The sequence below is a fragment of the Bison bison genome, unplaced genomic scaffold (assembly GCF_000754665.1).
Source record: "Bison bison bison isolate TAMUID 2011002044 unplaced genomic scaffold, Bison_UMD1.0 scf7180017864158, whole genome shotgun sequence".
Classification (NCBI taxonomy): domain Eukaryota; kingdom Metazoa; phylum Chordata; class Mammalia; order Artiodactyla; family Bovidae; genus Bison; species Bison bison.
The window spans coordinates 3,077,727-3,094,805 of NW_011494730.1; the positions used below are offsets into that span (position 1 = coordinate 3,077,727).

General features: G+C 49.2%; 1 protein-coding gene across 1 annotated transcript in view; it reads left to right on the forward strand.

Annotated features, from left to right (window-relative positions):
- CSMD2 (CUB and Sushi multiple domains 2) overlaps positions 1 to 17,079 on the forward strand; it is a 655,591-nt gene that overhangs the window by 209,814 nt on the left and 428,698 nt on the right. The window contains exon 5 of the mRNA XM_010841252.1: positions 922 to 1,116. Coding sequence (XP_010839554.1) covers positions 922 to 1,116 — 195 coding nt within the window. The remainder of the gene's footprint in view (positions 1 to 921; positions 1,117 to 17,079) is intronic.

Below are 17,079 nucleotides of genomic sequence, written 5' to 3' on the forward strand. Positions count from 1 at the left end.
CTCTCAAGAGTCTTCTCCAACACTGCAGTTCAAAAGCATCAATTCTTCTATGCTCAGCTTTCTTTATAGTCCATCTCTCACATCCATACATGACTACTGGAAAAACCATAGCCTTGACTAGACAGACCTTTGTTGACAAAGTAATGTCTCTGCTTTTTAATATGCTGTCTAGCTTGGTCATAACTTTTCTTCCAAGGAGTAAGTGTCTTTTAATTCAAAGGCAAAGGCCTCAGGATATTTGTGGGATAGAGACTAGAGAAGCAAGGTGGTCTGAGGCTTGGGGAGCATGGGGAAAGGTGATTGGCTAAAGGTGCAGTGATCATCCTTCTGCACACGTGTAACTAAGCTACAGGCCTCTGCATGTTTTGAGGGCACTTAGCACCCTCTGAGGGTAGAGTTTTTCAGCCCTCTGACATCAAATGGTCACCGAGTGTTCACTCACACATGCCCAGTGAGAAAGTGGGTGGTGTTATTTAGTCTTAATCAGCTCAACCAGACACAAATTCCTGGAAAACAATTCAGGCAAGCATTTGTTGTTTGGGTTCTCTGTTCCTTGGAGGAGGACATGAAAACCTTTTATAGCAACAGATAAAATGGCACTGAGTGGTGAAGGCAGGATAGAGCTGTAACTGATTGAACTGACCCACAGCTTCAAACATACTTCACACCCAGGGCTGCTTATGAGAAAGGGCAGGAAACCTGGATGTCTGGGAATAAATTGCACTTGGGGCTCCTTTTGAACACATGACCCCTGTGAGTACTCAGGGCCCCGGCAGCCGGGAGGGTGGCAGTCCTGTCCTAGGGAACAGAGGAGGCTTGGGGAGGAGGGTCGGAGGAGGGTCACCACCGGAGGTGGCGCTCGGAGGCAGGGTTCAGGGCTGGAGCCCCGTTCACGGGCTGCATCTCTCTTTCTGCTCACAGTGCTCCCCAGCCACACGTGTGGGAACCCCGGGCGGCTGCCCAACGGCGTCCAGCAGGGCTCTACCTTCAACCTCGGTGACAAGGTCCGCTACAGCTGCAACCCCGGCTTCTTCCTGGAGGGCCACGCTGTGCTCACCTGCCACGCTGGCTCTGAGAACAGTGCCACGTGGGACTTCCCGCTGCCCTCCTGCCGAGGTAGGTGGCCAGGGTGGGTCTAAGGGATGGATGGCCCCTGGGAGGCCTGCTGGACCTTCCAGTGGGAGCCAGTCTCCATCTGCTCCAGCGGAAGGTGGGGTCCCCACTACGGGAAGCATGTGTCTTAGAGCCACCCAGAGTCCTCAGGGGTCCCACGTGTTCTGGGGGCTTTTAGGCTTCATCAGACCTCCTAGCCCTCAAGTGTGTACTCTCTCAACCTCCTTCCTCCACGTCAGCAAATTTATTTTTAGCTGGTCTGCCCTCCTCTCATGCCCTCCTGTCTTAGAAGAGACATCGTTTCTCTTCTTGTTACCGACCTGTCTCCCGTGAATGGCTCTCTCCCAGCTGCTTTCCCCCTGACCTCACCCTGGCAGTTCTTCTCTCTTTTCTTTAAATTCAGCCCCTCTCTCTGTTTTATGGTATCCTCCTCTCAGCCTTCAAATATGCTCAGAACCTCTTTACCCCAACACTGCCCCCCAAGAAGCCCCACCTCCCTTCAGCACTACGTTGACCTCAGCCTCCTGGCTGGGATGACCAGCTTGTCCTGGTTTCCCCAGCACATTCCCATTTCATAGCTCCCAGAATCCTGCATCATGGACAGCGCCCCCCCCTCAGTTCCAGGCAATCTGAGACAGTTGATCACTCTTTTCTTAGCCTATTTCTCCCTCTCCCCACAATAATCAAGCTTATTTCTAAGATAATTTCTCATGCCTCTTATCTGATGACAAAAATAGCACATGATCATTTTAAGTGATCTTAGCAAATACAGAAAAGACTAAAGAAACAAAATTTGCCTGTTTTCACCATGATTTTCAAATATTCCCTTCCCATATTCTTCCTGTTTTTTTTTTTTAATGGAAGACTAGCTGACTTACAATGTCATGTTAGGTTTAGGTGCACAACAAAGTGATCCAGGCTTCCCTGACAGCTCAGTTGGTAAAGAATCAGCCTGCAATGCAGGATACCCCGGTTCGATTCCTGGGTCAGGAAGATCCACTGGAGAAGGGGTAGGCTACCCACTCCAGTATTCTGGCCTGGAGAATTCCATGACTGTGTAGTCCATGGGGTCACAAAGAGTAAGACACGACTGAGCGACTGTCATTTTCAAAGTGATTCAGATGTACATATATCTATATATATTCCTTTTCAGATTATTTTCCATTATAGGTTATTACATGGTGTTGAACGTATTAATAGTTCCCTGTGCTATAGAGTAAGACCTAGTTATTTATCTATTTTATAAGTAATAGTATATGCCTATTAATCCTAAACTCCAAATGTATCCTCCCCCACCCCTGGCTTCCCCTTTGGTAACCATAAATCTGTTTGCTTCATCTGTCAGTCTGTTTTGTTTTGTTTTGTTTTAATGAATTCATTTATATCACTCTTTTTAGATTCTACCTACGTGTGTGTGTGCGGGTGCTCAGTCATGGCCAACTCTTGGCTGGTCTTCCCGTGGATGGAGTGGGCTGGGGTCATGGTTCTCCCCAAGTGCTCACATCACAGCAGTAATTCATGGGTGTGCAGAGCCTTTAGGGGGCACAACTCACCCCAGCTCACTCCTGACTCCTGTTCAGCCTCTCAGATGATGATAATTCTTCCCCTCTTTCTTTTCCACTGGCTTTTCTCCCCATCTTCCCCTTAAATGGCCTCCTCACGGGGAACTTCTTGCATCTCTTGGAGTTTTTCATCCACTGTGCTGTGTGTGCTTAGTCACTCAGTCATGTCTGACTCTTTGTGACCCCATGGACTATAGCCCACCAGGCTCTTCTGTCAATGGGATTTCCTAGGCAGGAATACTGGAGTGGGTTGCCATTTCCTTCTTCAAAGGATCTTCCTAACCCAGGGATCGAACCTGCATCTCCTGTGTCTCCTGCATTGCAGATGGATTCTTTATCCACTGAGCCATTGAGGAAGCCCACTAGGGCTGTTGCTTGAAGTGACACTTTGATCTCCAACCCTCCCTCTGTCCTAAGCGTCTAGCCCACAATTATATCAAACTCTCCTGAACCCCTTCCTTCAAATGAGGCATTTCCCAACCTAACACTTCCTATTTTCCTGAACCTACTCTTTTTTTTTTTTTGCACTCCCCAACTCGGTGATGAGTGTCACCATTCAAGGTGGCCAAAGCAGACGTGCCAGGGGCATCTAACACTCCTCACCCTTTTTGCTCCCAACATCCTTAGTCCTGACAAATCCTTCTCTGTGCTGACCTTCCCCTCCACACCTCTGCTGCTTTTCAGGGGACCCGCTGCTGATGGTCCAGGCTCTCTCAGCTCTCACCGTCTCACTGCAGAGGATCTCCAGCCCTCCAGCCCTCTCACCGCACACATCCCAATTCATTCTCCACTGCAGGAGTGAACTTCCTAAGACACAGATCTGACAGCATCACTTCATGCTTAGATTTCTGCCAGTGGCTCTTTATCACTGACAGGGTCAAGTTCAGATTCCTTAGCATGGAGCACAAGACCCTTCTGGAAGGAGTCCCAGACCGATCTTTCTAAGTCATTTCTAAGTAGCTTGCAATTAGCCACATCAGAAATGCTCCCTTCCAGAACACACAGTCTAGGGAAGTCAGCCAAGCATGTGAAATCTTACTTTCAGGAGGGCTTCAAGCCTCGGAGATTCCTGAGGGCCCAAGGGGGCTGAGACGAGGCTCTGTTCAAAACTGGGGCGGGGGGAACAAAACACTGTCCCATTCTCGGAGCCCCCAGAGCCCCCCATTCCCTATGCTTTGGGGGTCCATTATTCTATTTCACTACATGGTACATGAAGAGCTAAGAAGCATTCCCAATAATGTCCATGATTTTCTGTAAGTGATTTTCCAAACCAAGTGATTTTCTTAGGAGGCCAAACCAAAAGGAACAGAGAAGGGTGCTTCTCATGTGTGCTGGACGCCGGAAGCCACAGTCTTGCCAGAGTTCATGGATTCAGACTTGAGGAGGATTAAAGCCTTTTGGCCTTTCTTCCTCTCTCATAGAACTCTCTGGGGATGGCATCTGTGAGTGGATTAACTTCATCCACTGGGCAGTGGTCCGTAAATACTTGCTGCATGAATGGATGACTGGATGGGTCTAATTCACCATCAGGATTATGTAGGCCTACGAACCCAAAGGAGAAATTACTGGCCTGGGTTAGCCCACCTGCCCAGCAGCTTGGAGTGACATGAGCTCTTTGGGTCCAAAGCTTCACAGAGCATGTTGAAGGGTGGTGTACCTCTGCCTCAAACAGTATATGCCACCCACCTAGCTGAAAGAAAGACTTGGAGACACAGCCCAGACCAAGAGGGGACAGGGACCAACTGGGGCCTGGGGGCAGAGCAGATGTGAGTCTGACCTCTCAGGAGGCCCATCCCAAGGCTACTAGCCATCAAGGCTTGGCCCAGCTGGCAAAGGGAAGGAGGCAAGATTTCCCTTCAATTTGTGTTATTTGGGAGCATCTTTTCAAAGGCAGATGTCCTTGGGAGCCCTAAACCTTGTTGAACCTTTCTGATTCACAAGGAAGACTATGTGGATCTCAGCAATGGGCCTCTGTGAGGTGCATCGGCCCTGGATCAAATAGGGCTGCATGAGGGAAAGAAAGGGGTTCATATGCTCTGGGGACTGAGAGGCAGATGGCAGAAAGAAAGCAGCCTGAACAAGAAAGACTTGGTCTCTGAGGTCCAAGTCCAGGCTGCCCCCAAACCCAGGGAGTTGGGCATTTGGTCTACAGCAGCCTGGGTGGCTAGTGCCCCACTGTATTCCAAATGTTCTGGATCCAGGGAGAGGAACCTGCAAAATATGAGACAGAAGCAGAATGTCAGGAATAGAGAGCATGGATTCAAACCTACATTCAACTCTAGCCATGCCAGCTCAGAGCTGTGGGTCACTGGCCTGCCGCCAAGCCTAAATCTTAAAGCCAGGACATGAATAGTAGCCTTAAAGGGTGATTGTGTACACATTCATTCACTCAGCATTTAACAACTTTTTTAAAAGACTTTTTTTGACATGGACCTTTTTTTTTAAGTCTTTATTGAATTTGTTATAAAATTGCTTCTGTTTTATGTTTTGATTTTTTAGCCATGAGGCATGTGGAACCTTAGCTTCTCATTCAGGCATCGAACCCACAGCCCCTGTGTTGGAAGACAAAGTCTTAACCACTGGACCTCCAAGGAAGTCCCAGGATTAATTTAACTTTTGATTGAGTACCTACTCTGTGCTAGCCAGTCACTGACTCAATCTTTATTTATTAAATTCTTGTTAAGTGCCAGATACTGTTCTAGATGCAGAGAACTGCAGTGATGAAGAAGTCAGACCAAGTTCCATGAGCTCATAGAGTTTCAGTTCAGTTTAGTTCAGTTCAGTCACTCAGTCGTGTCCGACTCTTTGCGACCCCATGAATCGCAGCACGCCAGGCCTCCCTGTCCATCACCAACTCCCAGAGTTCACCCAGACTCACGTCCATCAAGTCAGTGATGCCATCCAGCCATCTCATCCTCTGTCATCCCCTTCTCCTCTGGCCCCCAATCTCTCCCAGCATCAGTCTTTTCCAATGACTCAACTCTTCGCATGAGGTGGCCACAGTACTGGAGTTTCAGCTTTAGCATCATTGCTTCCAAAGAACACCCAGAGCTGATCTCCTTCACAATGGACTGGTTGGATCTCCTTGCAGTCCAAGGGACTCTCAAGAGTCTTCTCCAACACCACAGTTCAAAAGCATCAAGTCTTTGGTGCTCAGCCTTCTTCACAGTCCAACTCTCACATCCATACATAACCACTGGAAAAACCATAACCTTGACTAGATAGACCTTTGTTGGCAAAGTAATGTCTCTGCTTTTGAAATGCTATCTAGGTTGGTCATAACTTTCCTTGCAAGGAGTAAACGTCTTTTAATTTCATGGCTGCAGTCACCATCTGCAGTGATTTTGGAGCCCCCAAAAATAAAGTCTGACACTGTTTCCATTGTTTCTCCATCTATTTTCCATGAAGTGATGGGACTGGATGCCATGATCTTCGTTTTCTGACTGTTGAGCTTTAAGCCAACTTTTTCAGTCTCCTCTTTTACTTTCATCAAGGGGCTTTTTAGTTCCTCTTCACTTTCTGCCATAAGGGTGGTGTCATCTGCATATCTGAGGTTATTGATATTTCTCCTGGCAATCTTGATTCCAGTTTGTGCTTCTTCCAGCCCATTTCTCATGATGTACTCTGCATGTAAGTTAAATAATCAGGGTGACAATATACAGCCTTGACGTACTCCTTTTCCTATTTGGAACCAGTCTGTTGTTCCATGTCCAGTTCTAACTGTTGCTTCCTGACCTGCATATAGGTTTCTCAAGAGGCAGGTCAGGTGGTCTGGTCTTCCCATCTCTTTCAGAATTTTCCACAGCTTATTGTGATCCACGCAGTCAAAGGCTTTGGCATAGTCAATACAGCAGAAATAGACGTTTTTCTGGAACTCTCTTGCTTTTTCCATGATCCAGAGGATGTTGGCAATTTGATCTCTGGTTCCTCTGCCTTTTCTAAAACCAGCTTGAACATCAGGAAGTTCACGGTTCACATATTGCTGAAGCCTGGCTTGGAGAATTTTGAGCATTACTTTACTAGCAAGTGAGATGAGTGCAATTGTGCAGTAGTTTGAGCATTTTTTGGCATTGCCTTTCTTGGGATTGGAATGAAAACTGACCTTTTCCAGTCCTGTGGCCACTGCTGAGATTTCCAAATTTGCTGGCATATTGAGTGCAGCACTTTCACAGCATCATCCTTCAGGATTTGAAATAGCTCAACTGGATTTCCATCACCTCCACTAGCTTTGTTCGTAGTGATGCTTTCTAAGGCCCACTTGACTTCACATTCCAGGATGTCTGGCTCTAGGTGAGTGATCACACCATCGTGATTATCTGGGTCATGAAGCTCTTTTTTGTACAGTTCTTCTGTGTATTCTTGCCATCTCTTCTTAATATCTTCTGCTTCTGTTAGGTCCATACCATTTCTGTCCTTTATCGAGCGCATCTTTACATGAAATGTTCCTTTGGTATCTCTGATTTTCTTGAAGAGATCTCTAGTCTTTCCCATTCTGTTGTTTTCCTCTATTTCTTTGCATTGATCGCTGAAGAAGGCTTTCTTATCTCTCCTTGCTATTCTTTGGAACTCTGCATTCAGATGCTTATATCTTTCCTTTTCTCCTTTGCTTTTCACTTCTCTTCTTTTCACAGTTATTTGTAAGGCCTCCCCAGACAGCCATTTTGCTTTTTGCATTTCTTTTCCATGGGGATGGTCTTGATCCCTGTCTCCTGTACAATGTCATGAACCTCATTCCATAGTTCATCAGGCACTCTATTTATCAGATCTAGGCCCTTAAATCTATTTCTCACTTCCACTGTATAATCATAAGGGATTTGATTTAGGTCATACCTGAATGGTCTAGTGGTTTTCCCTACTTTCTTCAATTTCAGTCTGAATTTGGCAATAAGGAGTTCATGATCTGAGCCACAGTCAGCTCCTGGTCTTATTTTTGCTGACTGTATAGAGCTTCTCCATCTTTGGCTGCAAAGAATATAATCAATCTGATTTCGGTATTGACCATCTGGTGATGTCCATGTGTAGAATCTTCTCTTGTGTTGTTGGAAGAGGGTGTTTGTTATGACCAGTGCATTTTCTTGGCAAAACTCTATTAGTCTTTGCCCTGCTTCATTCCGTATTCCAAGGCCAAATTTGCCTGTTACTCCAGGCGTTTCTTGACTTCCTACTTTTGCATTCCAGTCCCTTATAATGAAAAGGACATCTTTTTTGGGGTGTTAGTTCTAAAAGTTCTTGTAGGTCTTCATAGAACCATTCAACTTCAGCTTCTTCAGCGTTACTGGTTGGGGCATAGACTTGGATACCCTTTAGCATCTGGGGGGCAGAAACAGACAAAAGTCAAAGAAACAGTTTTCAGATTACCATTGGAACTATGAGGGAGATGAAATAGCCAGTGACAAGGAAGGGAGCTGTCAGGAGAGGACTCTTGGGAGGTGACATTTGAACTGTGTCCTGTAAGACAGGGCTTCCCAGATGGTGCTAGTGGTAAAGAACCCGCCTGCCAGTGCAGGAGATATCAAGAGAAGTGGGTTCAATCCCTCGGTTGGAAAGATCTGCTGGAGGAGGGTGTACCAATCCACTCCAGTATTCTTGCCTGGAGAATCCCATGGACAGAGGAGCCTGGCAGTCTGTAGTCTATATGGTTGCATAGCGTCGGACTTGGCTGAAGTGACTTAGCATGCCTGAATGACAAGAAGGAGCCTATTGTGTGAAGACCTGGGGAAAGGAATCGCAGATGCAAGACCCTCAGGTGGGAGAGAGCTTGACATGTTAGAAGAAGAGAAAACCAGTCCATGGGGCAGTGTAGAGTCAGGGGAGGAGACGAGGGGAGTGGATGGGGCTGTGGACAAGTTTGGGACAAGAAGTTTGGGTTTGATTCAAAGTTCAGGAGGTCGCCAGGGAAGAGCTTTCTGCAGAGGAGTGGCACAATTGAACTGATTTTAAAAAAAATTGGATGATACAAGGGAGAGAGCTTTTAGTTGGCAAGAGGCCAAACTGGGATGCCAGTTAGGAGGCAGCTGCTGCGGTGTGCGGGCTGGAGCTGATGCAGCTCAGTCAAGGGTGGCTGTGGTAGAGATGGAGGGAAGGGGGCAGGCTGGGTCTGTGGTGTAGAGCACAGCCAGCAGCCTTGTGATGAAATGAATGCAGGTGCTGGTGGGGTCAAGGTTGACTCCTAGGCTCTTTCTGGAGTGCTGGCAGGGTGGGGATGCCAGTAACCAAAATGGGGGTGACTGGGGCAGGGAGCAGGAAGTGTGTACCCTAAAGACAGTCAAGAGAGCTCATTTTGTCTAGGTCAAGTTTGAAATGCCTATGATATCTCCAAGTAGAGGGTATCAGTTCTATGGCTAGAGGCAGTTCAGAGCTAGAAAGATCAGGAGACGGATAAGAGCCAACATGGTGATGGAGATAGCGTAGAGGGCCTGGACACTGCATGCTGGGCCCCCTTGTGCTGAGCCAATTATACGACATACAGCAGGCACCAAATGCCACGGCAGGTAGTATGAACATTGAGTGTTTCTGACCATGCGGCCTTGGCAGGGACCGTGGCTCCCTGAGAACATTCCTAACTACAGTGTCCCTCCACTGCCCCTGGGATCGCTGGTCCTACTTCTGTCATCTTTGCCATCACTGGTGCCTCAGACCATAAAGAATCTGCCTGCAGTGCAGGAGACCTGGGTTCTATCCTGGGTAGGGAAGATCCCATGGAGAAGGGAATGGCTACCCACTCCAGTATTCTTGCCTGGAGAAGTCCATGGACAGAGGAGCCTGGAGGGCTACAGTCCATGGGGTTGCTAAGAGTCAGACATGACTGAGCGACTAACACTCTCACTTCACTTATTGCCAACACTACTGTTACTGTAGCAAAACCACTCAGAACATGGGCCCTGGAGTCCAATCACCTGGATTCCAATCCTGTCTGAGTGACTCTGGGCTAGCTCCTCAACTTCCTGTGCCCCAGCCTTCTCACCTGTGGATGATAAGAAGAGCCATACTTAACTGGTAAGGCGAAGGGAGGCTCAAGCTGATAAACACTCCGCATGCAGCAGAGGGCCCTGTTCACAGTAATGACTCAGTGACAGCTAGCTGTCATGATTCTGATAGCCATGGCCACCACTGGCCAGCATGTATCAAGCACAAACTGGGTGCCAGACCCCACGTTATCTAATCCTCACACACACAAAAAAAAACCCAGGAGATTAAGATATTACAGTGAGGCAATTGAGGTTGGAGAGGTTGCTGGTGGTCACACAGCTGGAAGGGGATTCCACCCAAGTCTGTGTGCCGACTAGCCATGATCTTGGCCACCCCTGTCTACTGCAGACGAGGACAGGGGCTTATGACTCATGTCAGGAGACTCATGGCGGCATTGCTCCTTCCAGAGCTGCTGCAGCTTGGTCAGAGCCCAAGACCCTGGTCCCTGCTGAGGTACATCCCCTACCCGGGTCTGCCAGGCCAGGGGCTGCCCCGTCTCCTGTGGTTTCCCTTTGACCTTCCTCTTGAACTTGTCCCAGAAGCTCCTTAGGAGAAACCTCAGGGAAGGGCCTAAGGTGGTTCTGCTGGGCATTGATGCTTAAGGGTGGGGGCCAGGGTCTGAGGGACCAGGGTTTCCTATGAAGAAACCTGACCCAAGAACTCACCCAGCTCCACCTGAGCATGGGTGGTGGGGCCCTCCCTGTGGAGATAGCACACAGCCCCTGCCTCAGGCCCCTCAGGAGAAGAGAAGGAGAGCAGGAGGAGGCTTCTCCCACCCGCAAAACCCCCTCGGGGGTCTGGGGCTTCCAGGAGCCTGTGTCAGGACTGGCATCGCAGGGGCCGAGACCCAAGTGGCAGAGAAAGAGGTGGATAACAGCATGGAGTCTGAGCATCCTGGATTCGAATCCTGGACCCAATATTTAGTAGCCATGTGACCATTGGCCAGTTTTTAAGACTCTCTGAGCCACAGTTTTCTCCTCTGTAAAGTGTGGATAACATAACACCTGTCTCTTTGAGCAGTTAGAGAAGCAAATGAGAAAATGCAGATGCAGGGGAGCATCTGCCGTGACATCTGGCCTGTAATGAAAGTGCAGCAAAGAAGCGGCACATCACTGAGTACCGTGTCCCCTCTACATCATCCTCTCGGAATGGCACCTCGGGGGTAGTGTCTATGGAAGGAGTCTGGGGGTGGCAGAAACAGCGATGCTCTTGGGCAGTTGGCAGTTTCTTCATTTAGAAAGAGGTGTCCTTGGGGGATAAATTGAGAGGGAAGCATCGACATAGGTCCACTACCGTGTATACAATGGCTAGCTAGAGGGAAGCTGCTGCCCAGCACAGGGAGCTCAACTCGGTGCTCCCTGCTGATCTAGAGGCCGGGGGGGGGGGGGGGGGCGGGGGGGGCAGGCAAGAGGGCAGCTGGTTCACACTTGTACAGCAGAGACTGACTCAACATTGTAAAGCAGTTATACTCCCACTAAATAAAAAGAAGGGGTGTCCTTGATAAAGCCAAGGATAAAGGGGCACCTGATGTGAAGAGCTGACCCATTGGAAGAGGCCCTGATGCTGGCAAAGATTGAAGGCAAAAAGGAGAAGGGGGTGACAGAGGATGAGATGGTTGGATGGCATCACTGACTCAACAGACATGAATTTGAGCAAACTCTAGGAGATGGAGGACACAGGAGCCTGGCGTGCTGCAGTCCATGGGGTCACAAAGAGTTGGACATAACTGAGCCACTGGACAACAACAACAAAAAGGGCAGAATTCTGAGCCTCCAGAAGAGGGAGCTGATGAGGGACACTGAGCTCCGCAGTAGAAGGAAAGGGGTGGGGGGCGCTGCTGGTGACTTTGGGGCTCTCATGCCCTGGCTCTCTCAGCCTTGCACTTGGGTTGTCAGATGGCAGCTTCTCTCCAAGAGGGACCAGTTGAAATTTTCCTTTTCTCAGAAGCTGAGTAGCCCTGAGCAGGGAAGACATGGACAGAACTCCAGTGCTGAAGACCTCACAGCTTCTAGGCATGCAAGATAGTGCTCTGGAGTTGGCTTCAGATGGTGGAGGGTGGGGAGGGGCGTGACACAAGCTTCTCCATCCCTGCCTGAAATTTGTGAGTCACCAGAGAGTTAGCAGACGTCAAAGGGGGCTGAGAGAGAGTTCTGTAAAATTATAGTTAATTGAGGAAATTTCAGTGGAACTTAAAGACGATCATAAATAAACTCATAAACTTGGAAAGGCAACTATCAGCATAACACACCTGCGCCCTAGAATAGACATGACTTAATGGCGATGGAGAACGCCCATCACCAGAGCAGGAGGAGGTGTAAATTAATATTTTAGGAGTGTGGTGTCAGCGGAAGGTTATATTTTACAACCTGAGGTTGTAACCATGAAATATGATGCCTTGTTTAAAGTGTGAGAAAATCTCCAAACAACTTTTACAGCATCTTCAATCAAAACTGGATGTTGCAGGATCAAGAGTGTCAGAGGAGCCTAAGAGGCAGGGAAGATGCCAACAGCAAAGATGCCATCGTCAGAGAAGACTTGTGCCTCTAGCCAGAGGGTCTCAAATTCCCGAGTCTTCAGTTCAGCACAGTCTAGAAGTCATTGACTAAAACTGGGAAATTTGGGGATGAATTTGAGTCAGTAGAAGTAAGGTGGATGAACCTAGAGCCTGTTACACAGAGTGAAGTAAATCAGAAAGAGGAAAATATCGTATATTAATGCATATATATGGAATCTAGAAAATTAGTTTGGAAGGAATGATGCTAAAGCTGAAACTCCAGTACTTTGGCCACCTCATGCGAAGAGTTGACTCATTGGAAAAGACTCTGGTGCTGGGAGGGATTGGGGGTGGGAGGAGAAGGGGACGACAGAGAATGAAATGGCTGGATGGAATCACCAACTTGATGGACGTGAGTTTGAGTGAGCTCCGGGAGATGGTGATGGGCAGGGAGGCCTGGCATGCTGCAATTCTTGGGGTCGCAAAGAGCCAGACACGACTGAGCGACTGAACTGAACTGAACCTATTCACAGAGAAGAAATGGAGACACAGATGTAGATGTATTATTTGTCTGCCTTGACTCTTTTCCTTTGTTTCTGCATTTTCTCACTTTTCTAATTAAATTTACTCTTTGGAATTGGAAGAAGACCTAGGAGGCTAAGGAAGCAAAAGGAAGGGGATACCAAGGGTCGGGGGGAGGGTAGAGGGGAGGCTCTGTCCCTGAAAAGATCCTGCAGGGTCCTGCTCAGTTTCAGGAGGTGTGATGTAGTGAAGTGAATTGAAGTGAAAGTCGCTCAGTTGTGTCCGACTCTTTGCAACCCCATGGACTGTATAGTCCATGGAATTCTCCAGGCCAGAATACTGGAGTGGGTAGCCTTTCCCTTCTCCAGGGGATCTTCCCAACCCAGGGATTGAACCCAGGTCTCCGACATAGCAGGCGGATTCTTTACCAGCTTCCCCAGTAGAGGAGACCATAGTCTGGGTGCCAGAGAGACTCGGCTGGAATCCCAACTTGGTCACCTGCTGTATGACCTTCTGAAAGTTGCTGAATCTTTCTGAGCTTCAGTTTACTGTTTCATTTATTTGTTCAACACATATTTACTGGGTGCCTCCTATATACTAGGAAGTGTGGTAGATGCTGGGGACAGAACAGACATGGACCCTGCACTCACAGATTTTACTGTCTAGACATTAAATACATTACTCAGTTGATCAATTAATTATGATAAAGTATGTGGTACTCTGAAAATATATGATGGGGAGAGGGGGTATGCTGTTTCTGGAAACATCCTTGAGGAAATGACTTTTAGATTGGGACCTAAAGGCTAAGGAGGGGACAACCAGGCCCAAGGAGGTAGGGAAGAAGGTTCCAGAAAAAGAGAACAGCCTTTTCACAGGTTCTTGGGCAGGGAGATGCTTGGTGCAGCAGAAGAGCTGGGAGGAGGCCAGTCTGGTTATGGGAAGTAGGTGGGGGAGCGGCTGGTATGAGGGGAGGCCCTGTGAGGTCCTTGTCAGCCCCCGGAGATTCTGCTTTCTCCTGAATGCCAGTGGCATTGCCGAAGGTTCCTGTGGAGGGGCGCGGTGTCATCAGGTCTGTTCTTACTGGGATTACTAGAGAGTTGGACTGTGAAGAAAGCTGAACACCAAAGAATTGATGCTTTTGAACTGTGGTGTTGGAGAAGACTCTTGAGAGTCCCTTGGACTGCAAGGAGATCCAATCAGTCATCATAAAGGAAATCAGTCCTGAATATTCATTGGAAGGACTAATGCTGAAGCTGAAACTCCAATACTTTGGCCACCTGATGTGAGGAGCTGACTCATTTGAAAAGACCCTGATGCTGGGAAAGATTAAAGGCAGGAGGAGAAGGGGACGACAGAGGATGAGATGATTGGATGGCATCACCAACTCAATGGACATGAGTTTAAGTAGACTCCGGGAGTTGGTGATGGACAGGGAGGCCTGGTGTGCTGCAGCCCATGAGGTCGTAAAGAGTCGGACACGACTGAGCGACTGGACTGAACTGAACTGAACTGGCCTCTGTGTGAGGAATGGGTGGGCAAGAGCAGGAGGGATGCTTGGAGACAGGAGGGAGGCCGGAGACCACACACCCCTGGGCCAGCTCAAGGTCCCTGTGCTCCTGCCCCACTCCCTCACCTTTCTACCTGCGGGTTTCCCCTCTAACATCCACCCAATTGCTCCTTTTCTGCCTCCTTTCATGAGTCTCTGCTTCTGTCTGCTGCCTATGAAGTATTGCTTCTCTTCCCAGCCTTCTCCGCTCCCGTGGAGACTGGCCACTCCCAGCCTCTTGGGCTCCAGGCTCCGGGTCCTCTCCAGGGTGCCCCCCGCCCACGTGCATGGCCACTTTTCAGCCTCTTCTGCGCTCACCCTCGGCCTGGGAGTGGGGAAGCGCCCTCCCCCCACCGTCCCCATCACTGCTATCATCAGCGCTGTTGGCCCACTACAGACCCCCGGGTCCGCTTTCCCTCCTCCTCCCCTTTGCGGTCCACTCCAGAGTGGAGGCCGCATCCTCTTGTTTTTCCCCCAGACTCGCTCTTGAATCTCTTCTGCTCTTTCTCTTTCCCGTGGCCCAGAGTTCAGGCTCTGACGATGGGAGTGGCCTCTTCAGCGTTCTCTTCACTACTTCTCCCCACCTATCATCCTTGCCACCCCCCAAACCACAGCATCCTTCCATCATGCAGGGACCAGAGTCACTTTCTAAAGCAGACCTGGCTTTCACTCCCTGCTGACACTCCTGCAAGTCTACCCAGCACCAGCAGGGTAGAATCCCTCCCTTTAGCAAGCCCTCTGAGGCCTTTCCGAGTGGACCTCCACCTCCCTTCCCACGTCCACCCCACCGTTCACCTCATGCATCCTACACCTTCACCTGGAAGGAAAGTGGCCCACTTCCCAAGTGCACCAAGCCCATTAGGGCCCGCCTTGCCCTCAAATGCCCTGTTTCCTCTGCGGGGAAGCCCTTTCTTTTCTCTCCGTCCACACTTGCCTATTCCTTTTTCAAGGTCCAGGCTAAGTGTTTCTTCTTTGACCATGATTTTCCTAACCTTCAGTGGAGTCAAGATGAAGCCACTGTGGCTAAGGGTGTAGACACTCACACCTGGGGTAGACAGGGCCAGTGTGGGACTCTTGCAGCCCACAGGCCCCGCGCTTGCTGGGAGCAATGCTGACAAATCTCCCGCTTGCTGGCTGGCTCCTGGGGCTTATCTCCCTGGTGCTGGTCATGGTGAAGTTAAGGAGACAAACTCTGCCTTGGATGTCAGACTTCACAGGCTTCTGCCAGAGTGATACCCAGGAAATACTGTGCAACTGGATACAACAAACAGCACCAGGAAAACTCGATTTAAAACCGAGCAAAGCAAATGTGTCTACATTTCCTCCCACCCTCCTTTATGGGGGCGGGTCACCTGGATTGGAGGGAGCAGGAAAAAAAGGGAGGAAATGAGGAGAACAGAACCGCAGGCCTTCACGTGGCATCCGAGGCCCTTCACCAGGCAGCCCTTCCTTCCCACCCACCCAGCTCTGCCATCTCTGTGTTGCCCTTTGAGTTCCGACAATCCTAACTATGCCTCTAAATGCCACATGTGCCTCTGCAGCTGCCTTGCTTCTGCCTTTCCTCTGCCTAGGACACCCTTTGGCCTGATCCTACCAGGCAGTCAGCCCTCAATCCCACCAGCTCAGCATTCAAAACGCAGCCAGACATTGACTCCATCTCCCCAGTACCACCTGGCCCAAGCCAACAACATCTCTTTCCTAAATCACTGAAGTAGCCTCTACAAGCCCCTTGCTTCTGCCCTCTTCCTCTTTGGTCTGTTGTCTACACAGCAGCTCAAGGGATCCTGTTAATACACCAATCAGATGAGGTCTTCTGCTCAGAACCTGCCACTGACTTCTCATCTCATTCCAATAAAACACCAAGACCTAGCAGTGGCCTCAAAGGTCCCCCATGGGGCCCTATCCCTGCCCCTCCCCTCCTTACTCCCAGAGTGCCATCCCTTGGGTTTCTTGATGCTCTTCAACAGTGCCAGGCCTCTGCACACCAGAGCCTTTGCATTTGCTGTTCTATCTCGAATGCTGTTCCTCTAGATAATCACCGGGCTTCCCATCTGCCTCCCCCAGGTCTTGGTTTAAATGTCATTTTCTCAGTGAGGCCTTCTCTGACCCCTTTTATGCAATGTCCACACCCCCACTTCTAGTGCAAGGTCCTCCCATCCTCCTTCTGCATTGATCACCACTTCACTTACCATTGTCTGTTGCTTAGTCGCTCAGTCGTGTCCGACCCTTTTGCCATCCCACCAGGCTCCTCTGTCCATGGGCTTTCCCAGGCAAAAATACTGGAGTGGGTTGCAATTTCCTTCTCCAGGGAAATCTTCTGACCCAGGGATCAAACCCGTGATTGAAGCCTCATCTCCTGCATTGGCAGGTGGATTCTTTACTGCTGGGAAAGAAGTTTACTTAGGGAAGAAGTTTACTTATTTATCTTGAGTATTGTCTGTTTTCTTCCGACTGGAATGTCAGCTTCACGAGGGTAGGAATTTTATTTGCAGATGAATCCTTTGTACCTAGAACAGTGCCTGACACATATAGATACTCAGTAAATGTTTATTGAATGAATGAATGGATATCTCAACACAAATGTTGCCTCTTGCATGAAGCCTTCTTAAGTCCCCTCAGCTGTCACTGTGCTCTGATGCCTTGGTTATAACAGTCCTAGGAGCCACTGCGGGTTTGCCTGGCTACCCCCACTCAGAGAAGCTCTCCGGGCAGGGATGAGATCATGCTTTTCATGATGTAGCGCTGGTCCTGGCCCAGTGTCTAGCACACAGTAGCTGCCCACCTATTGAGTGTGGGAGGGAAACTTTGCTGAGTACCTACTGAGTGAGACGCCTTCATTTCTGTGCTCATACATACCAAGGAGCTGAACATTT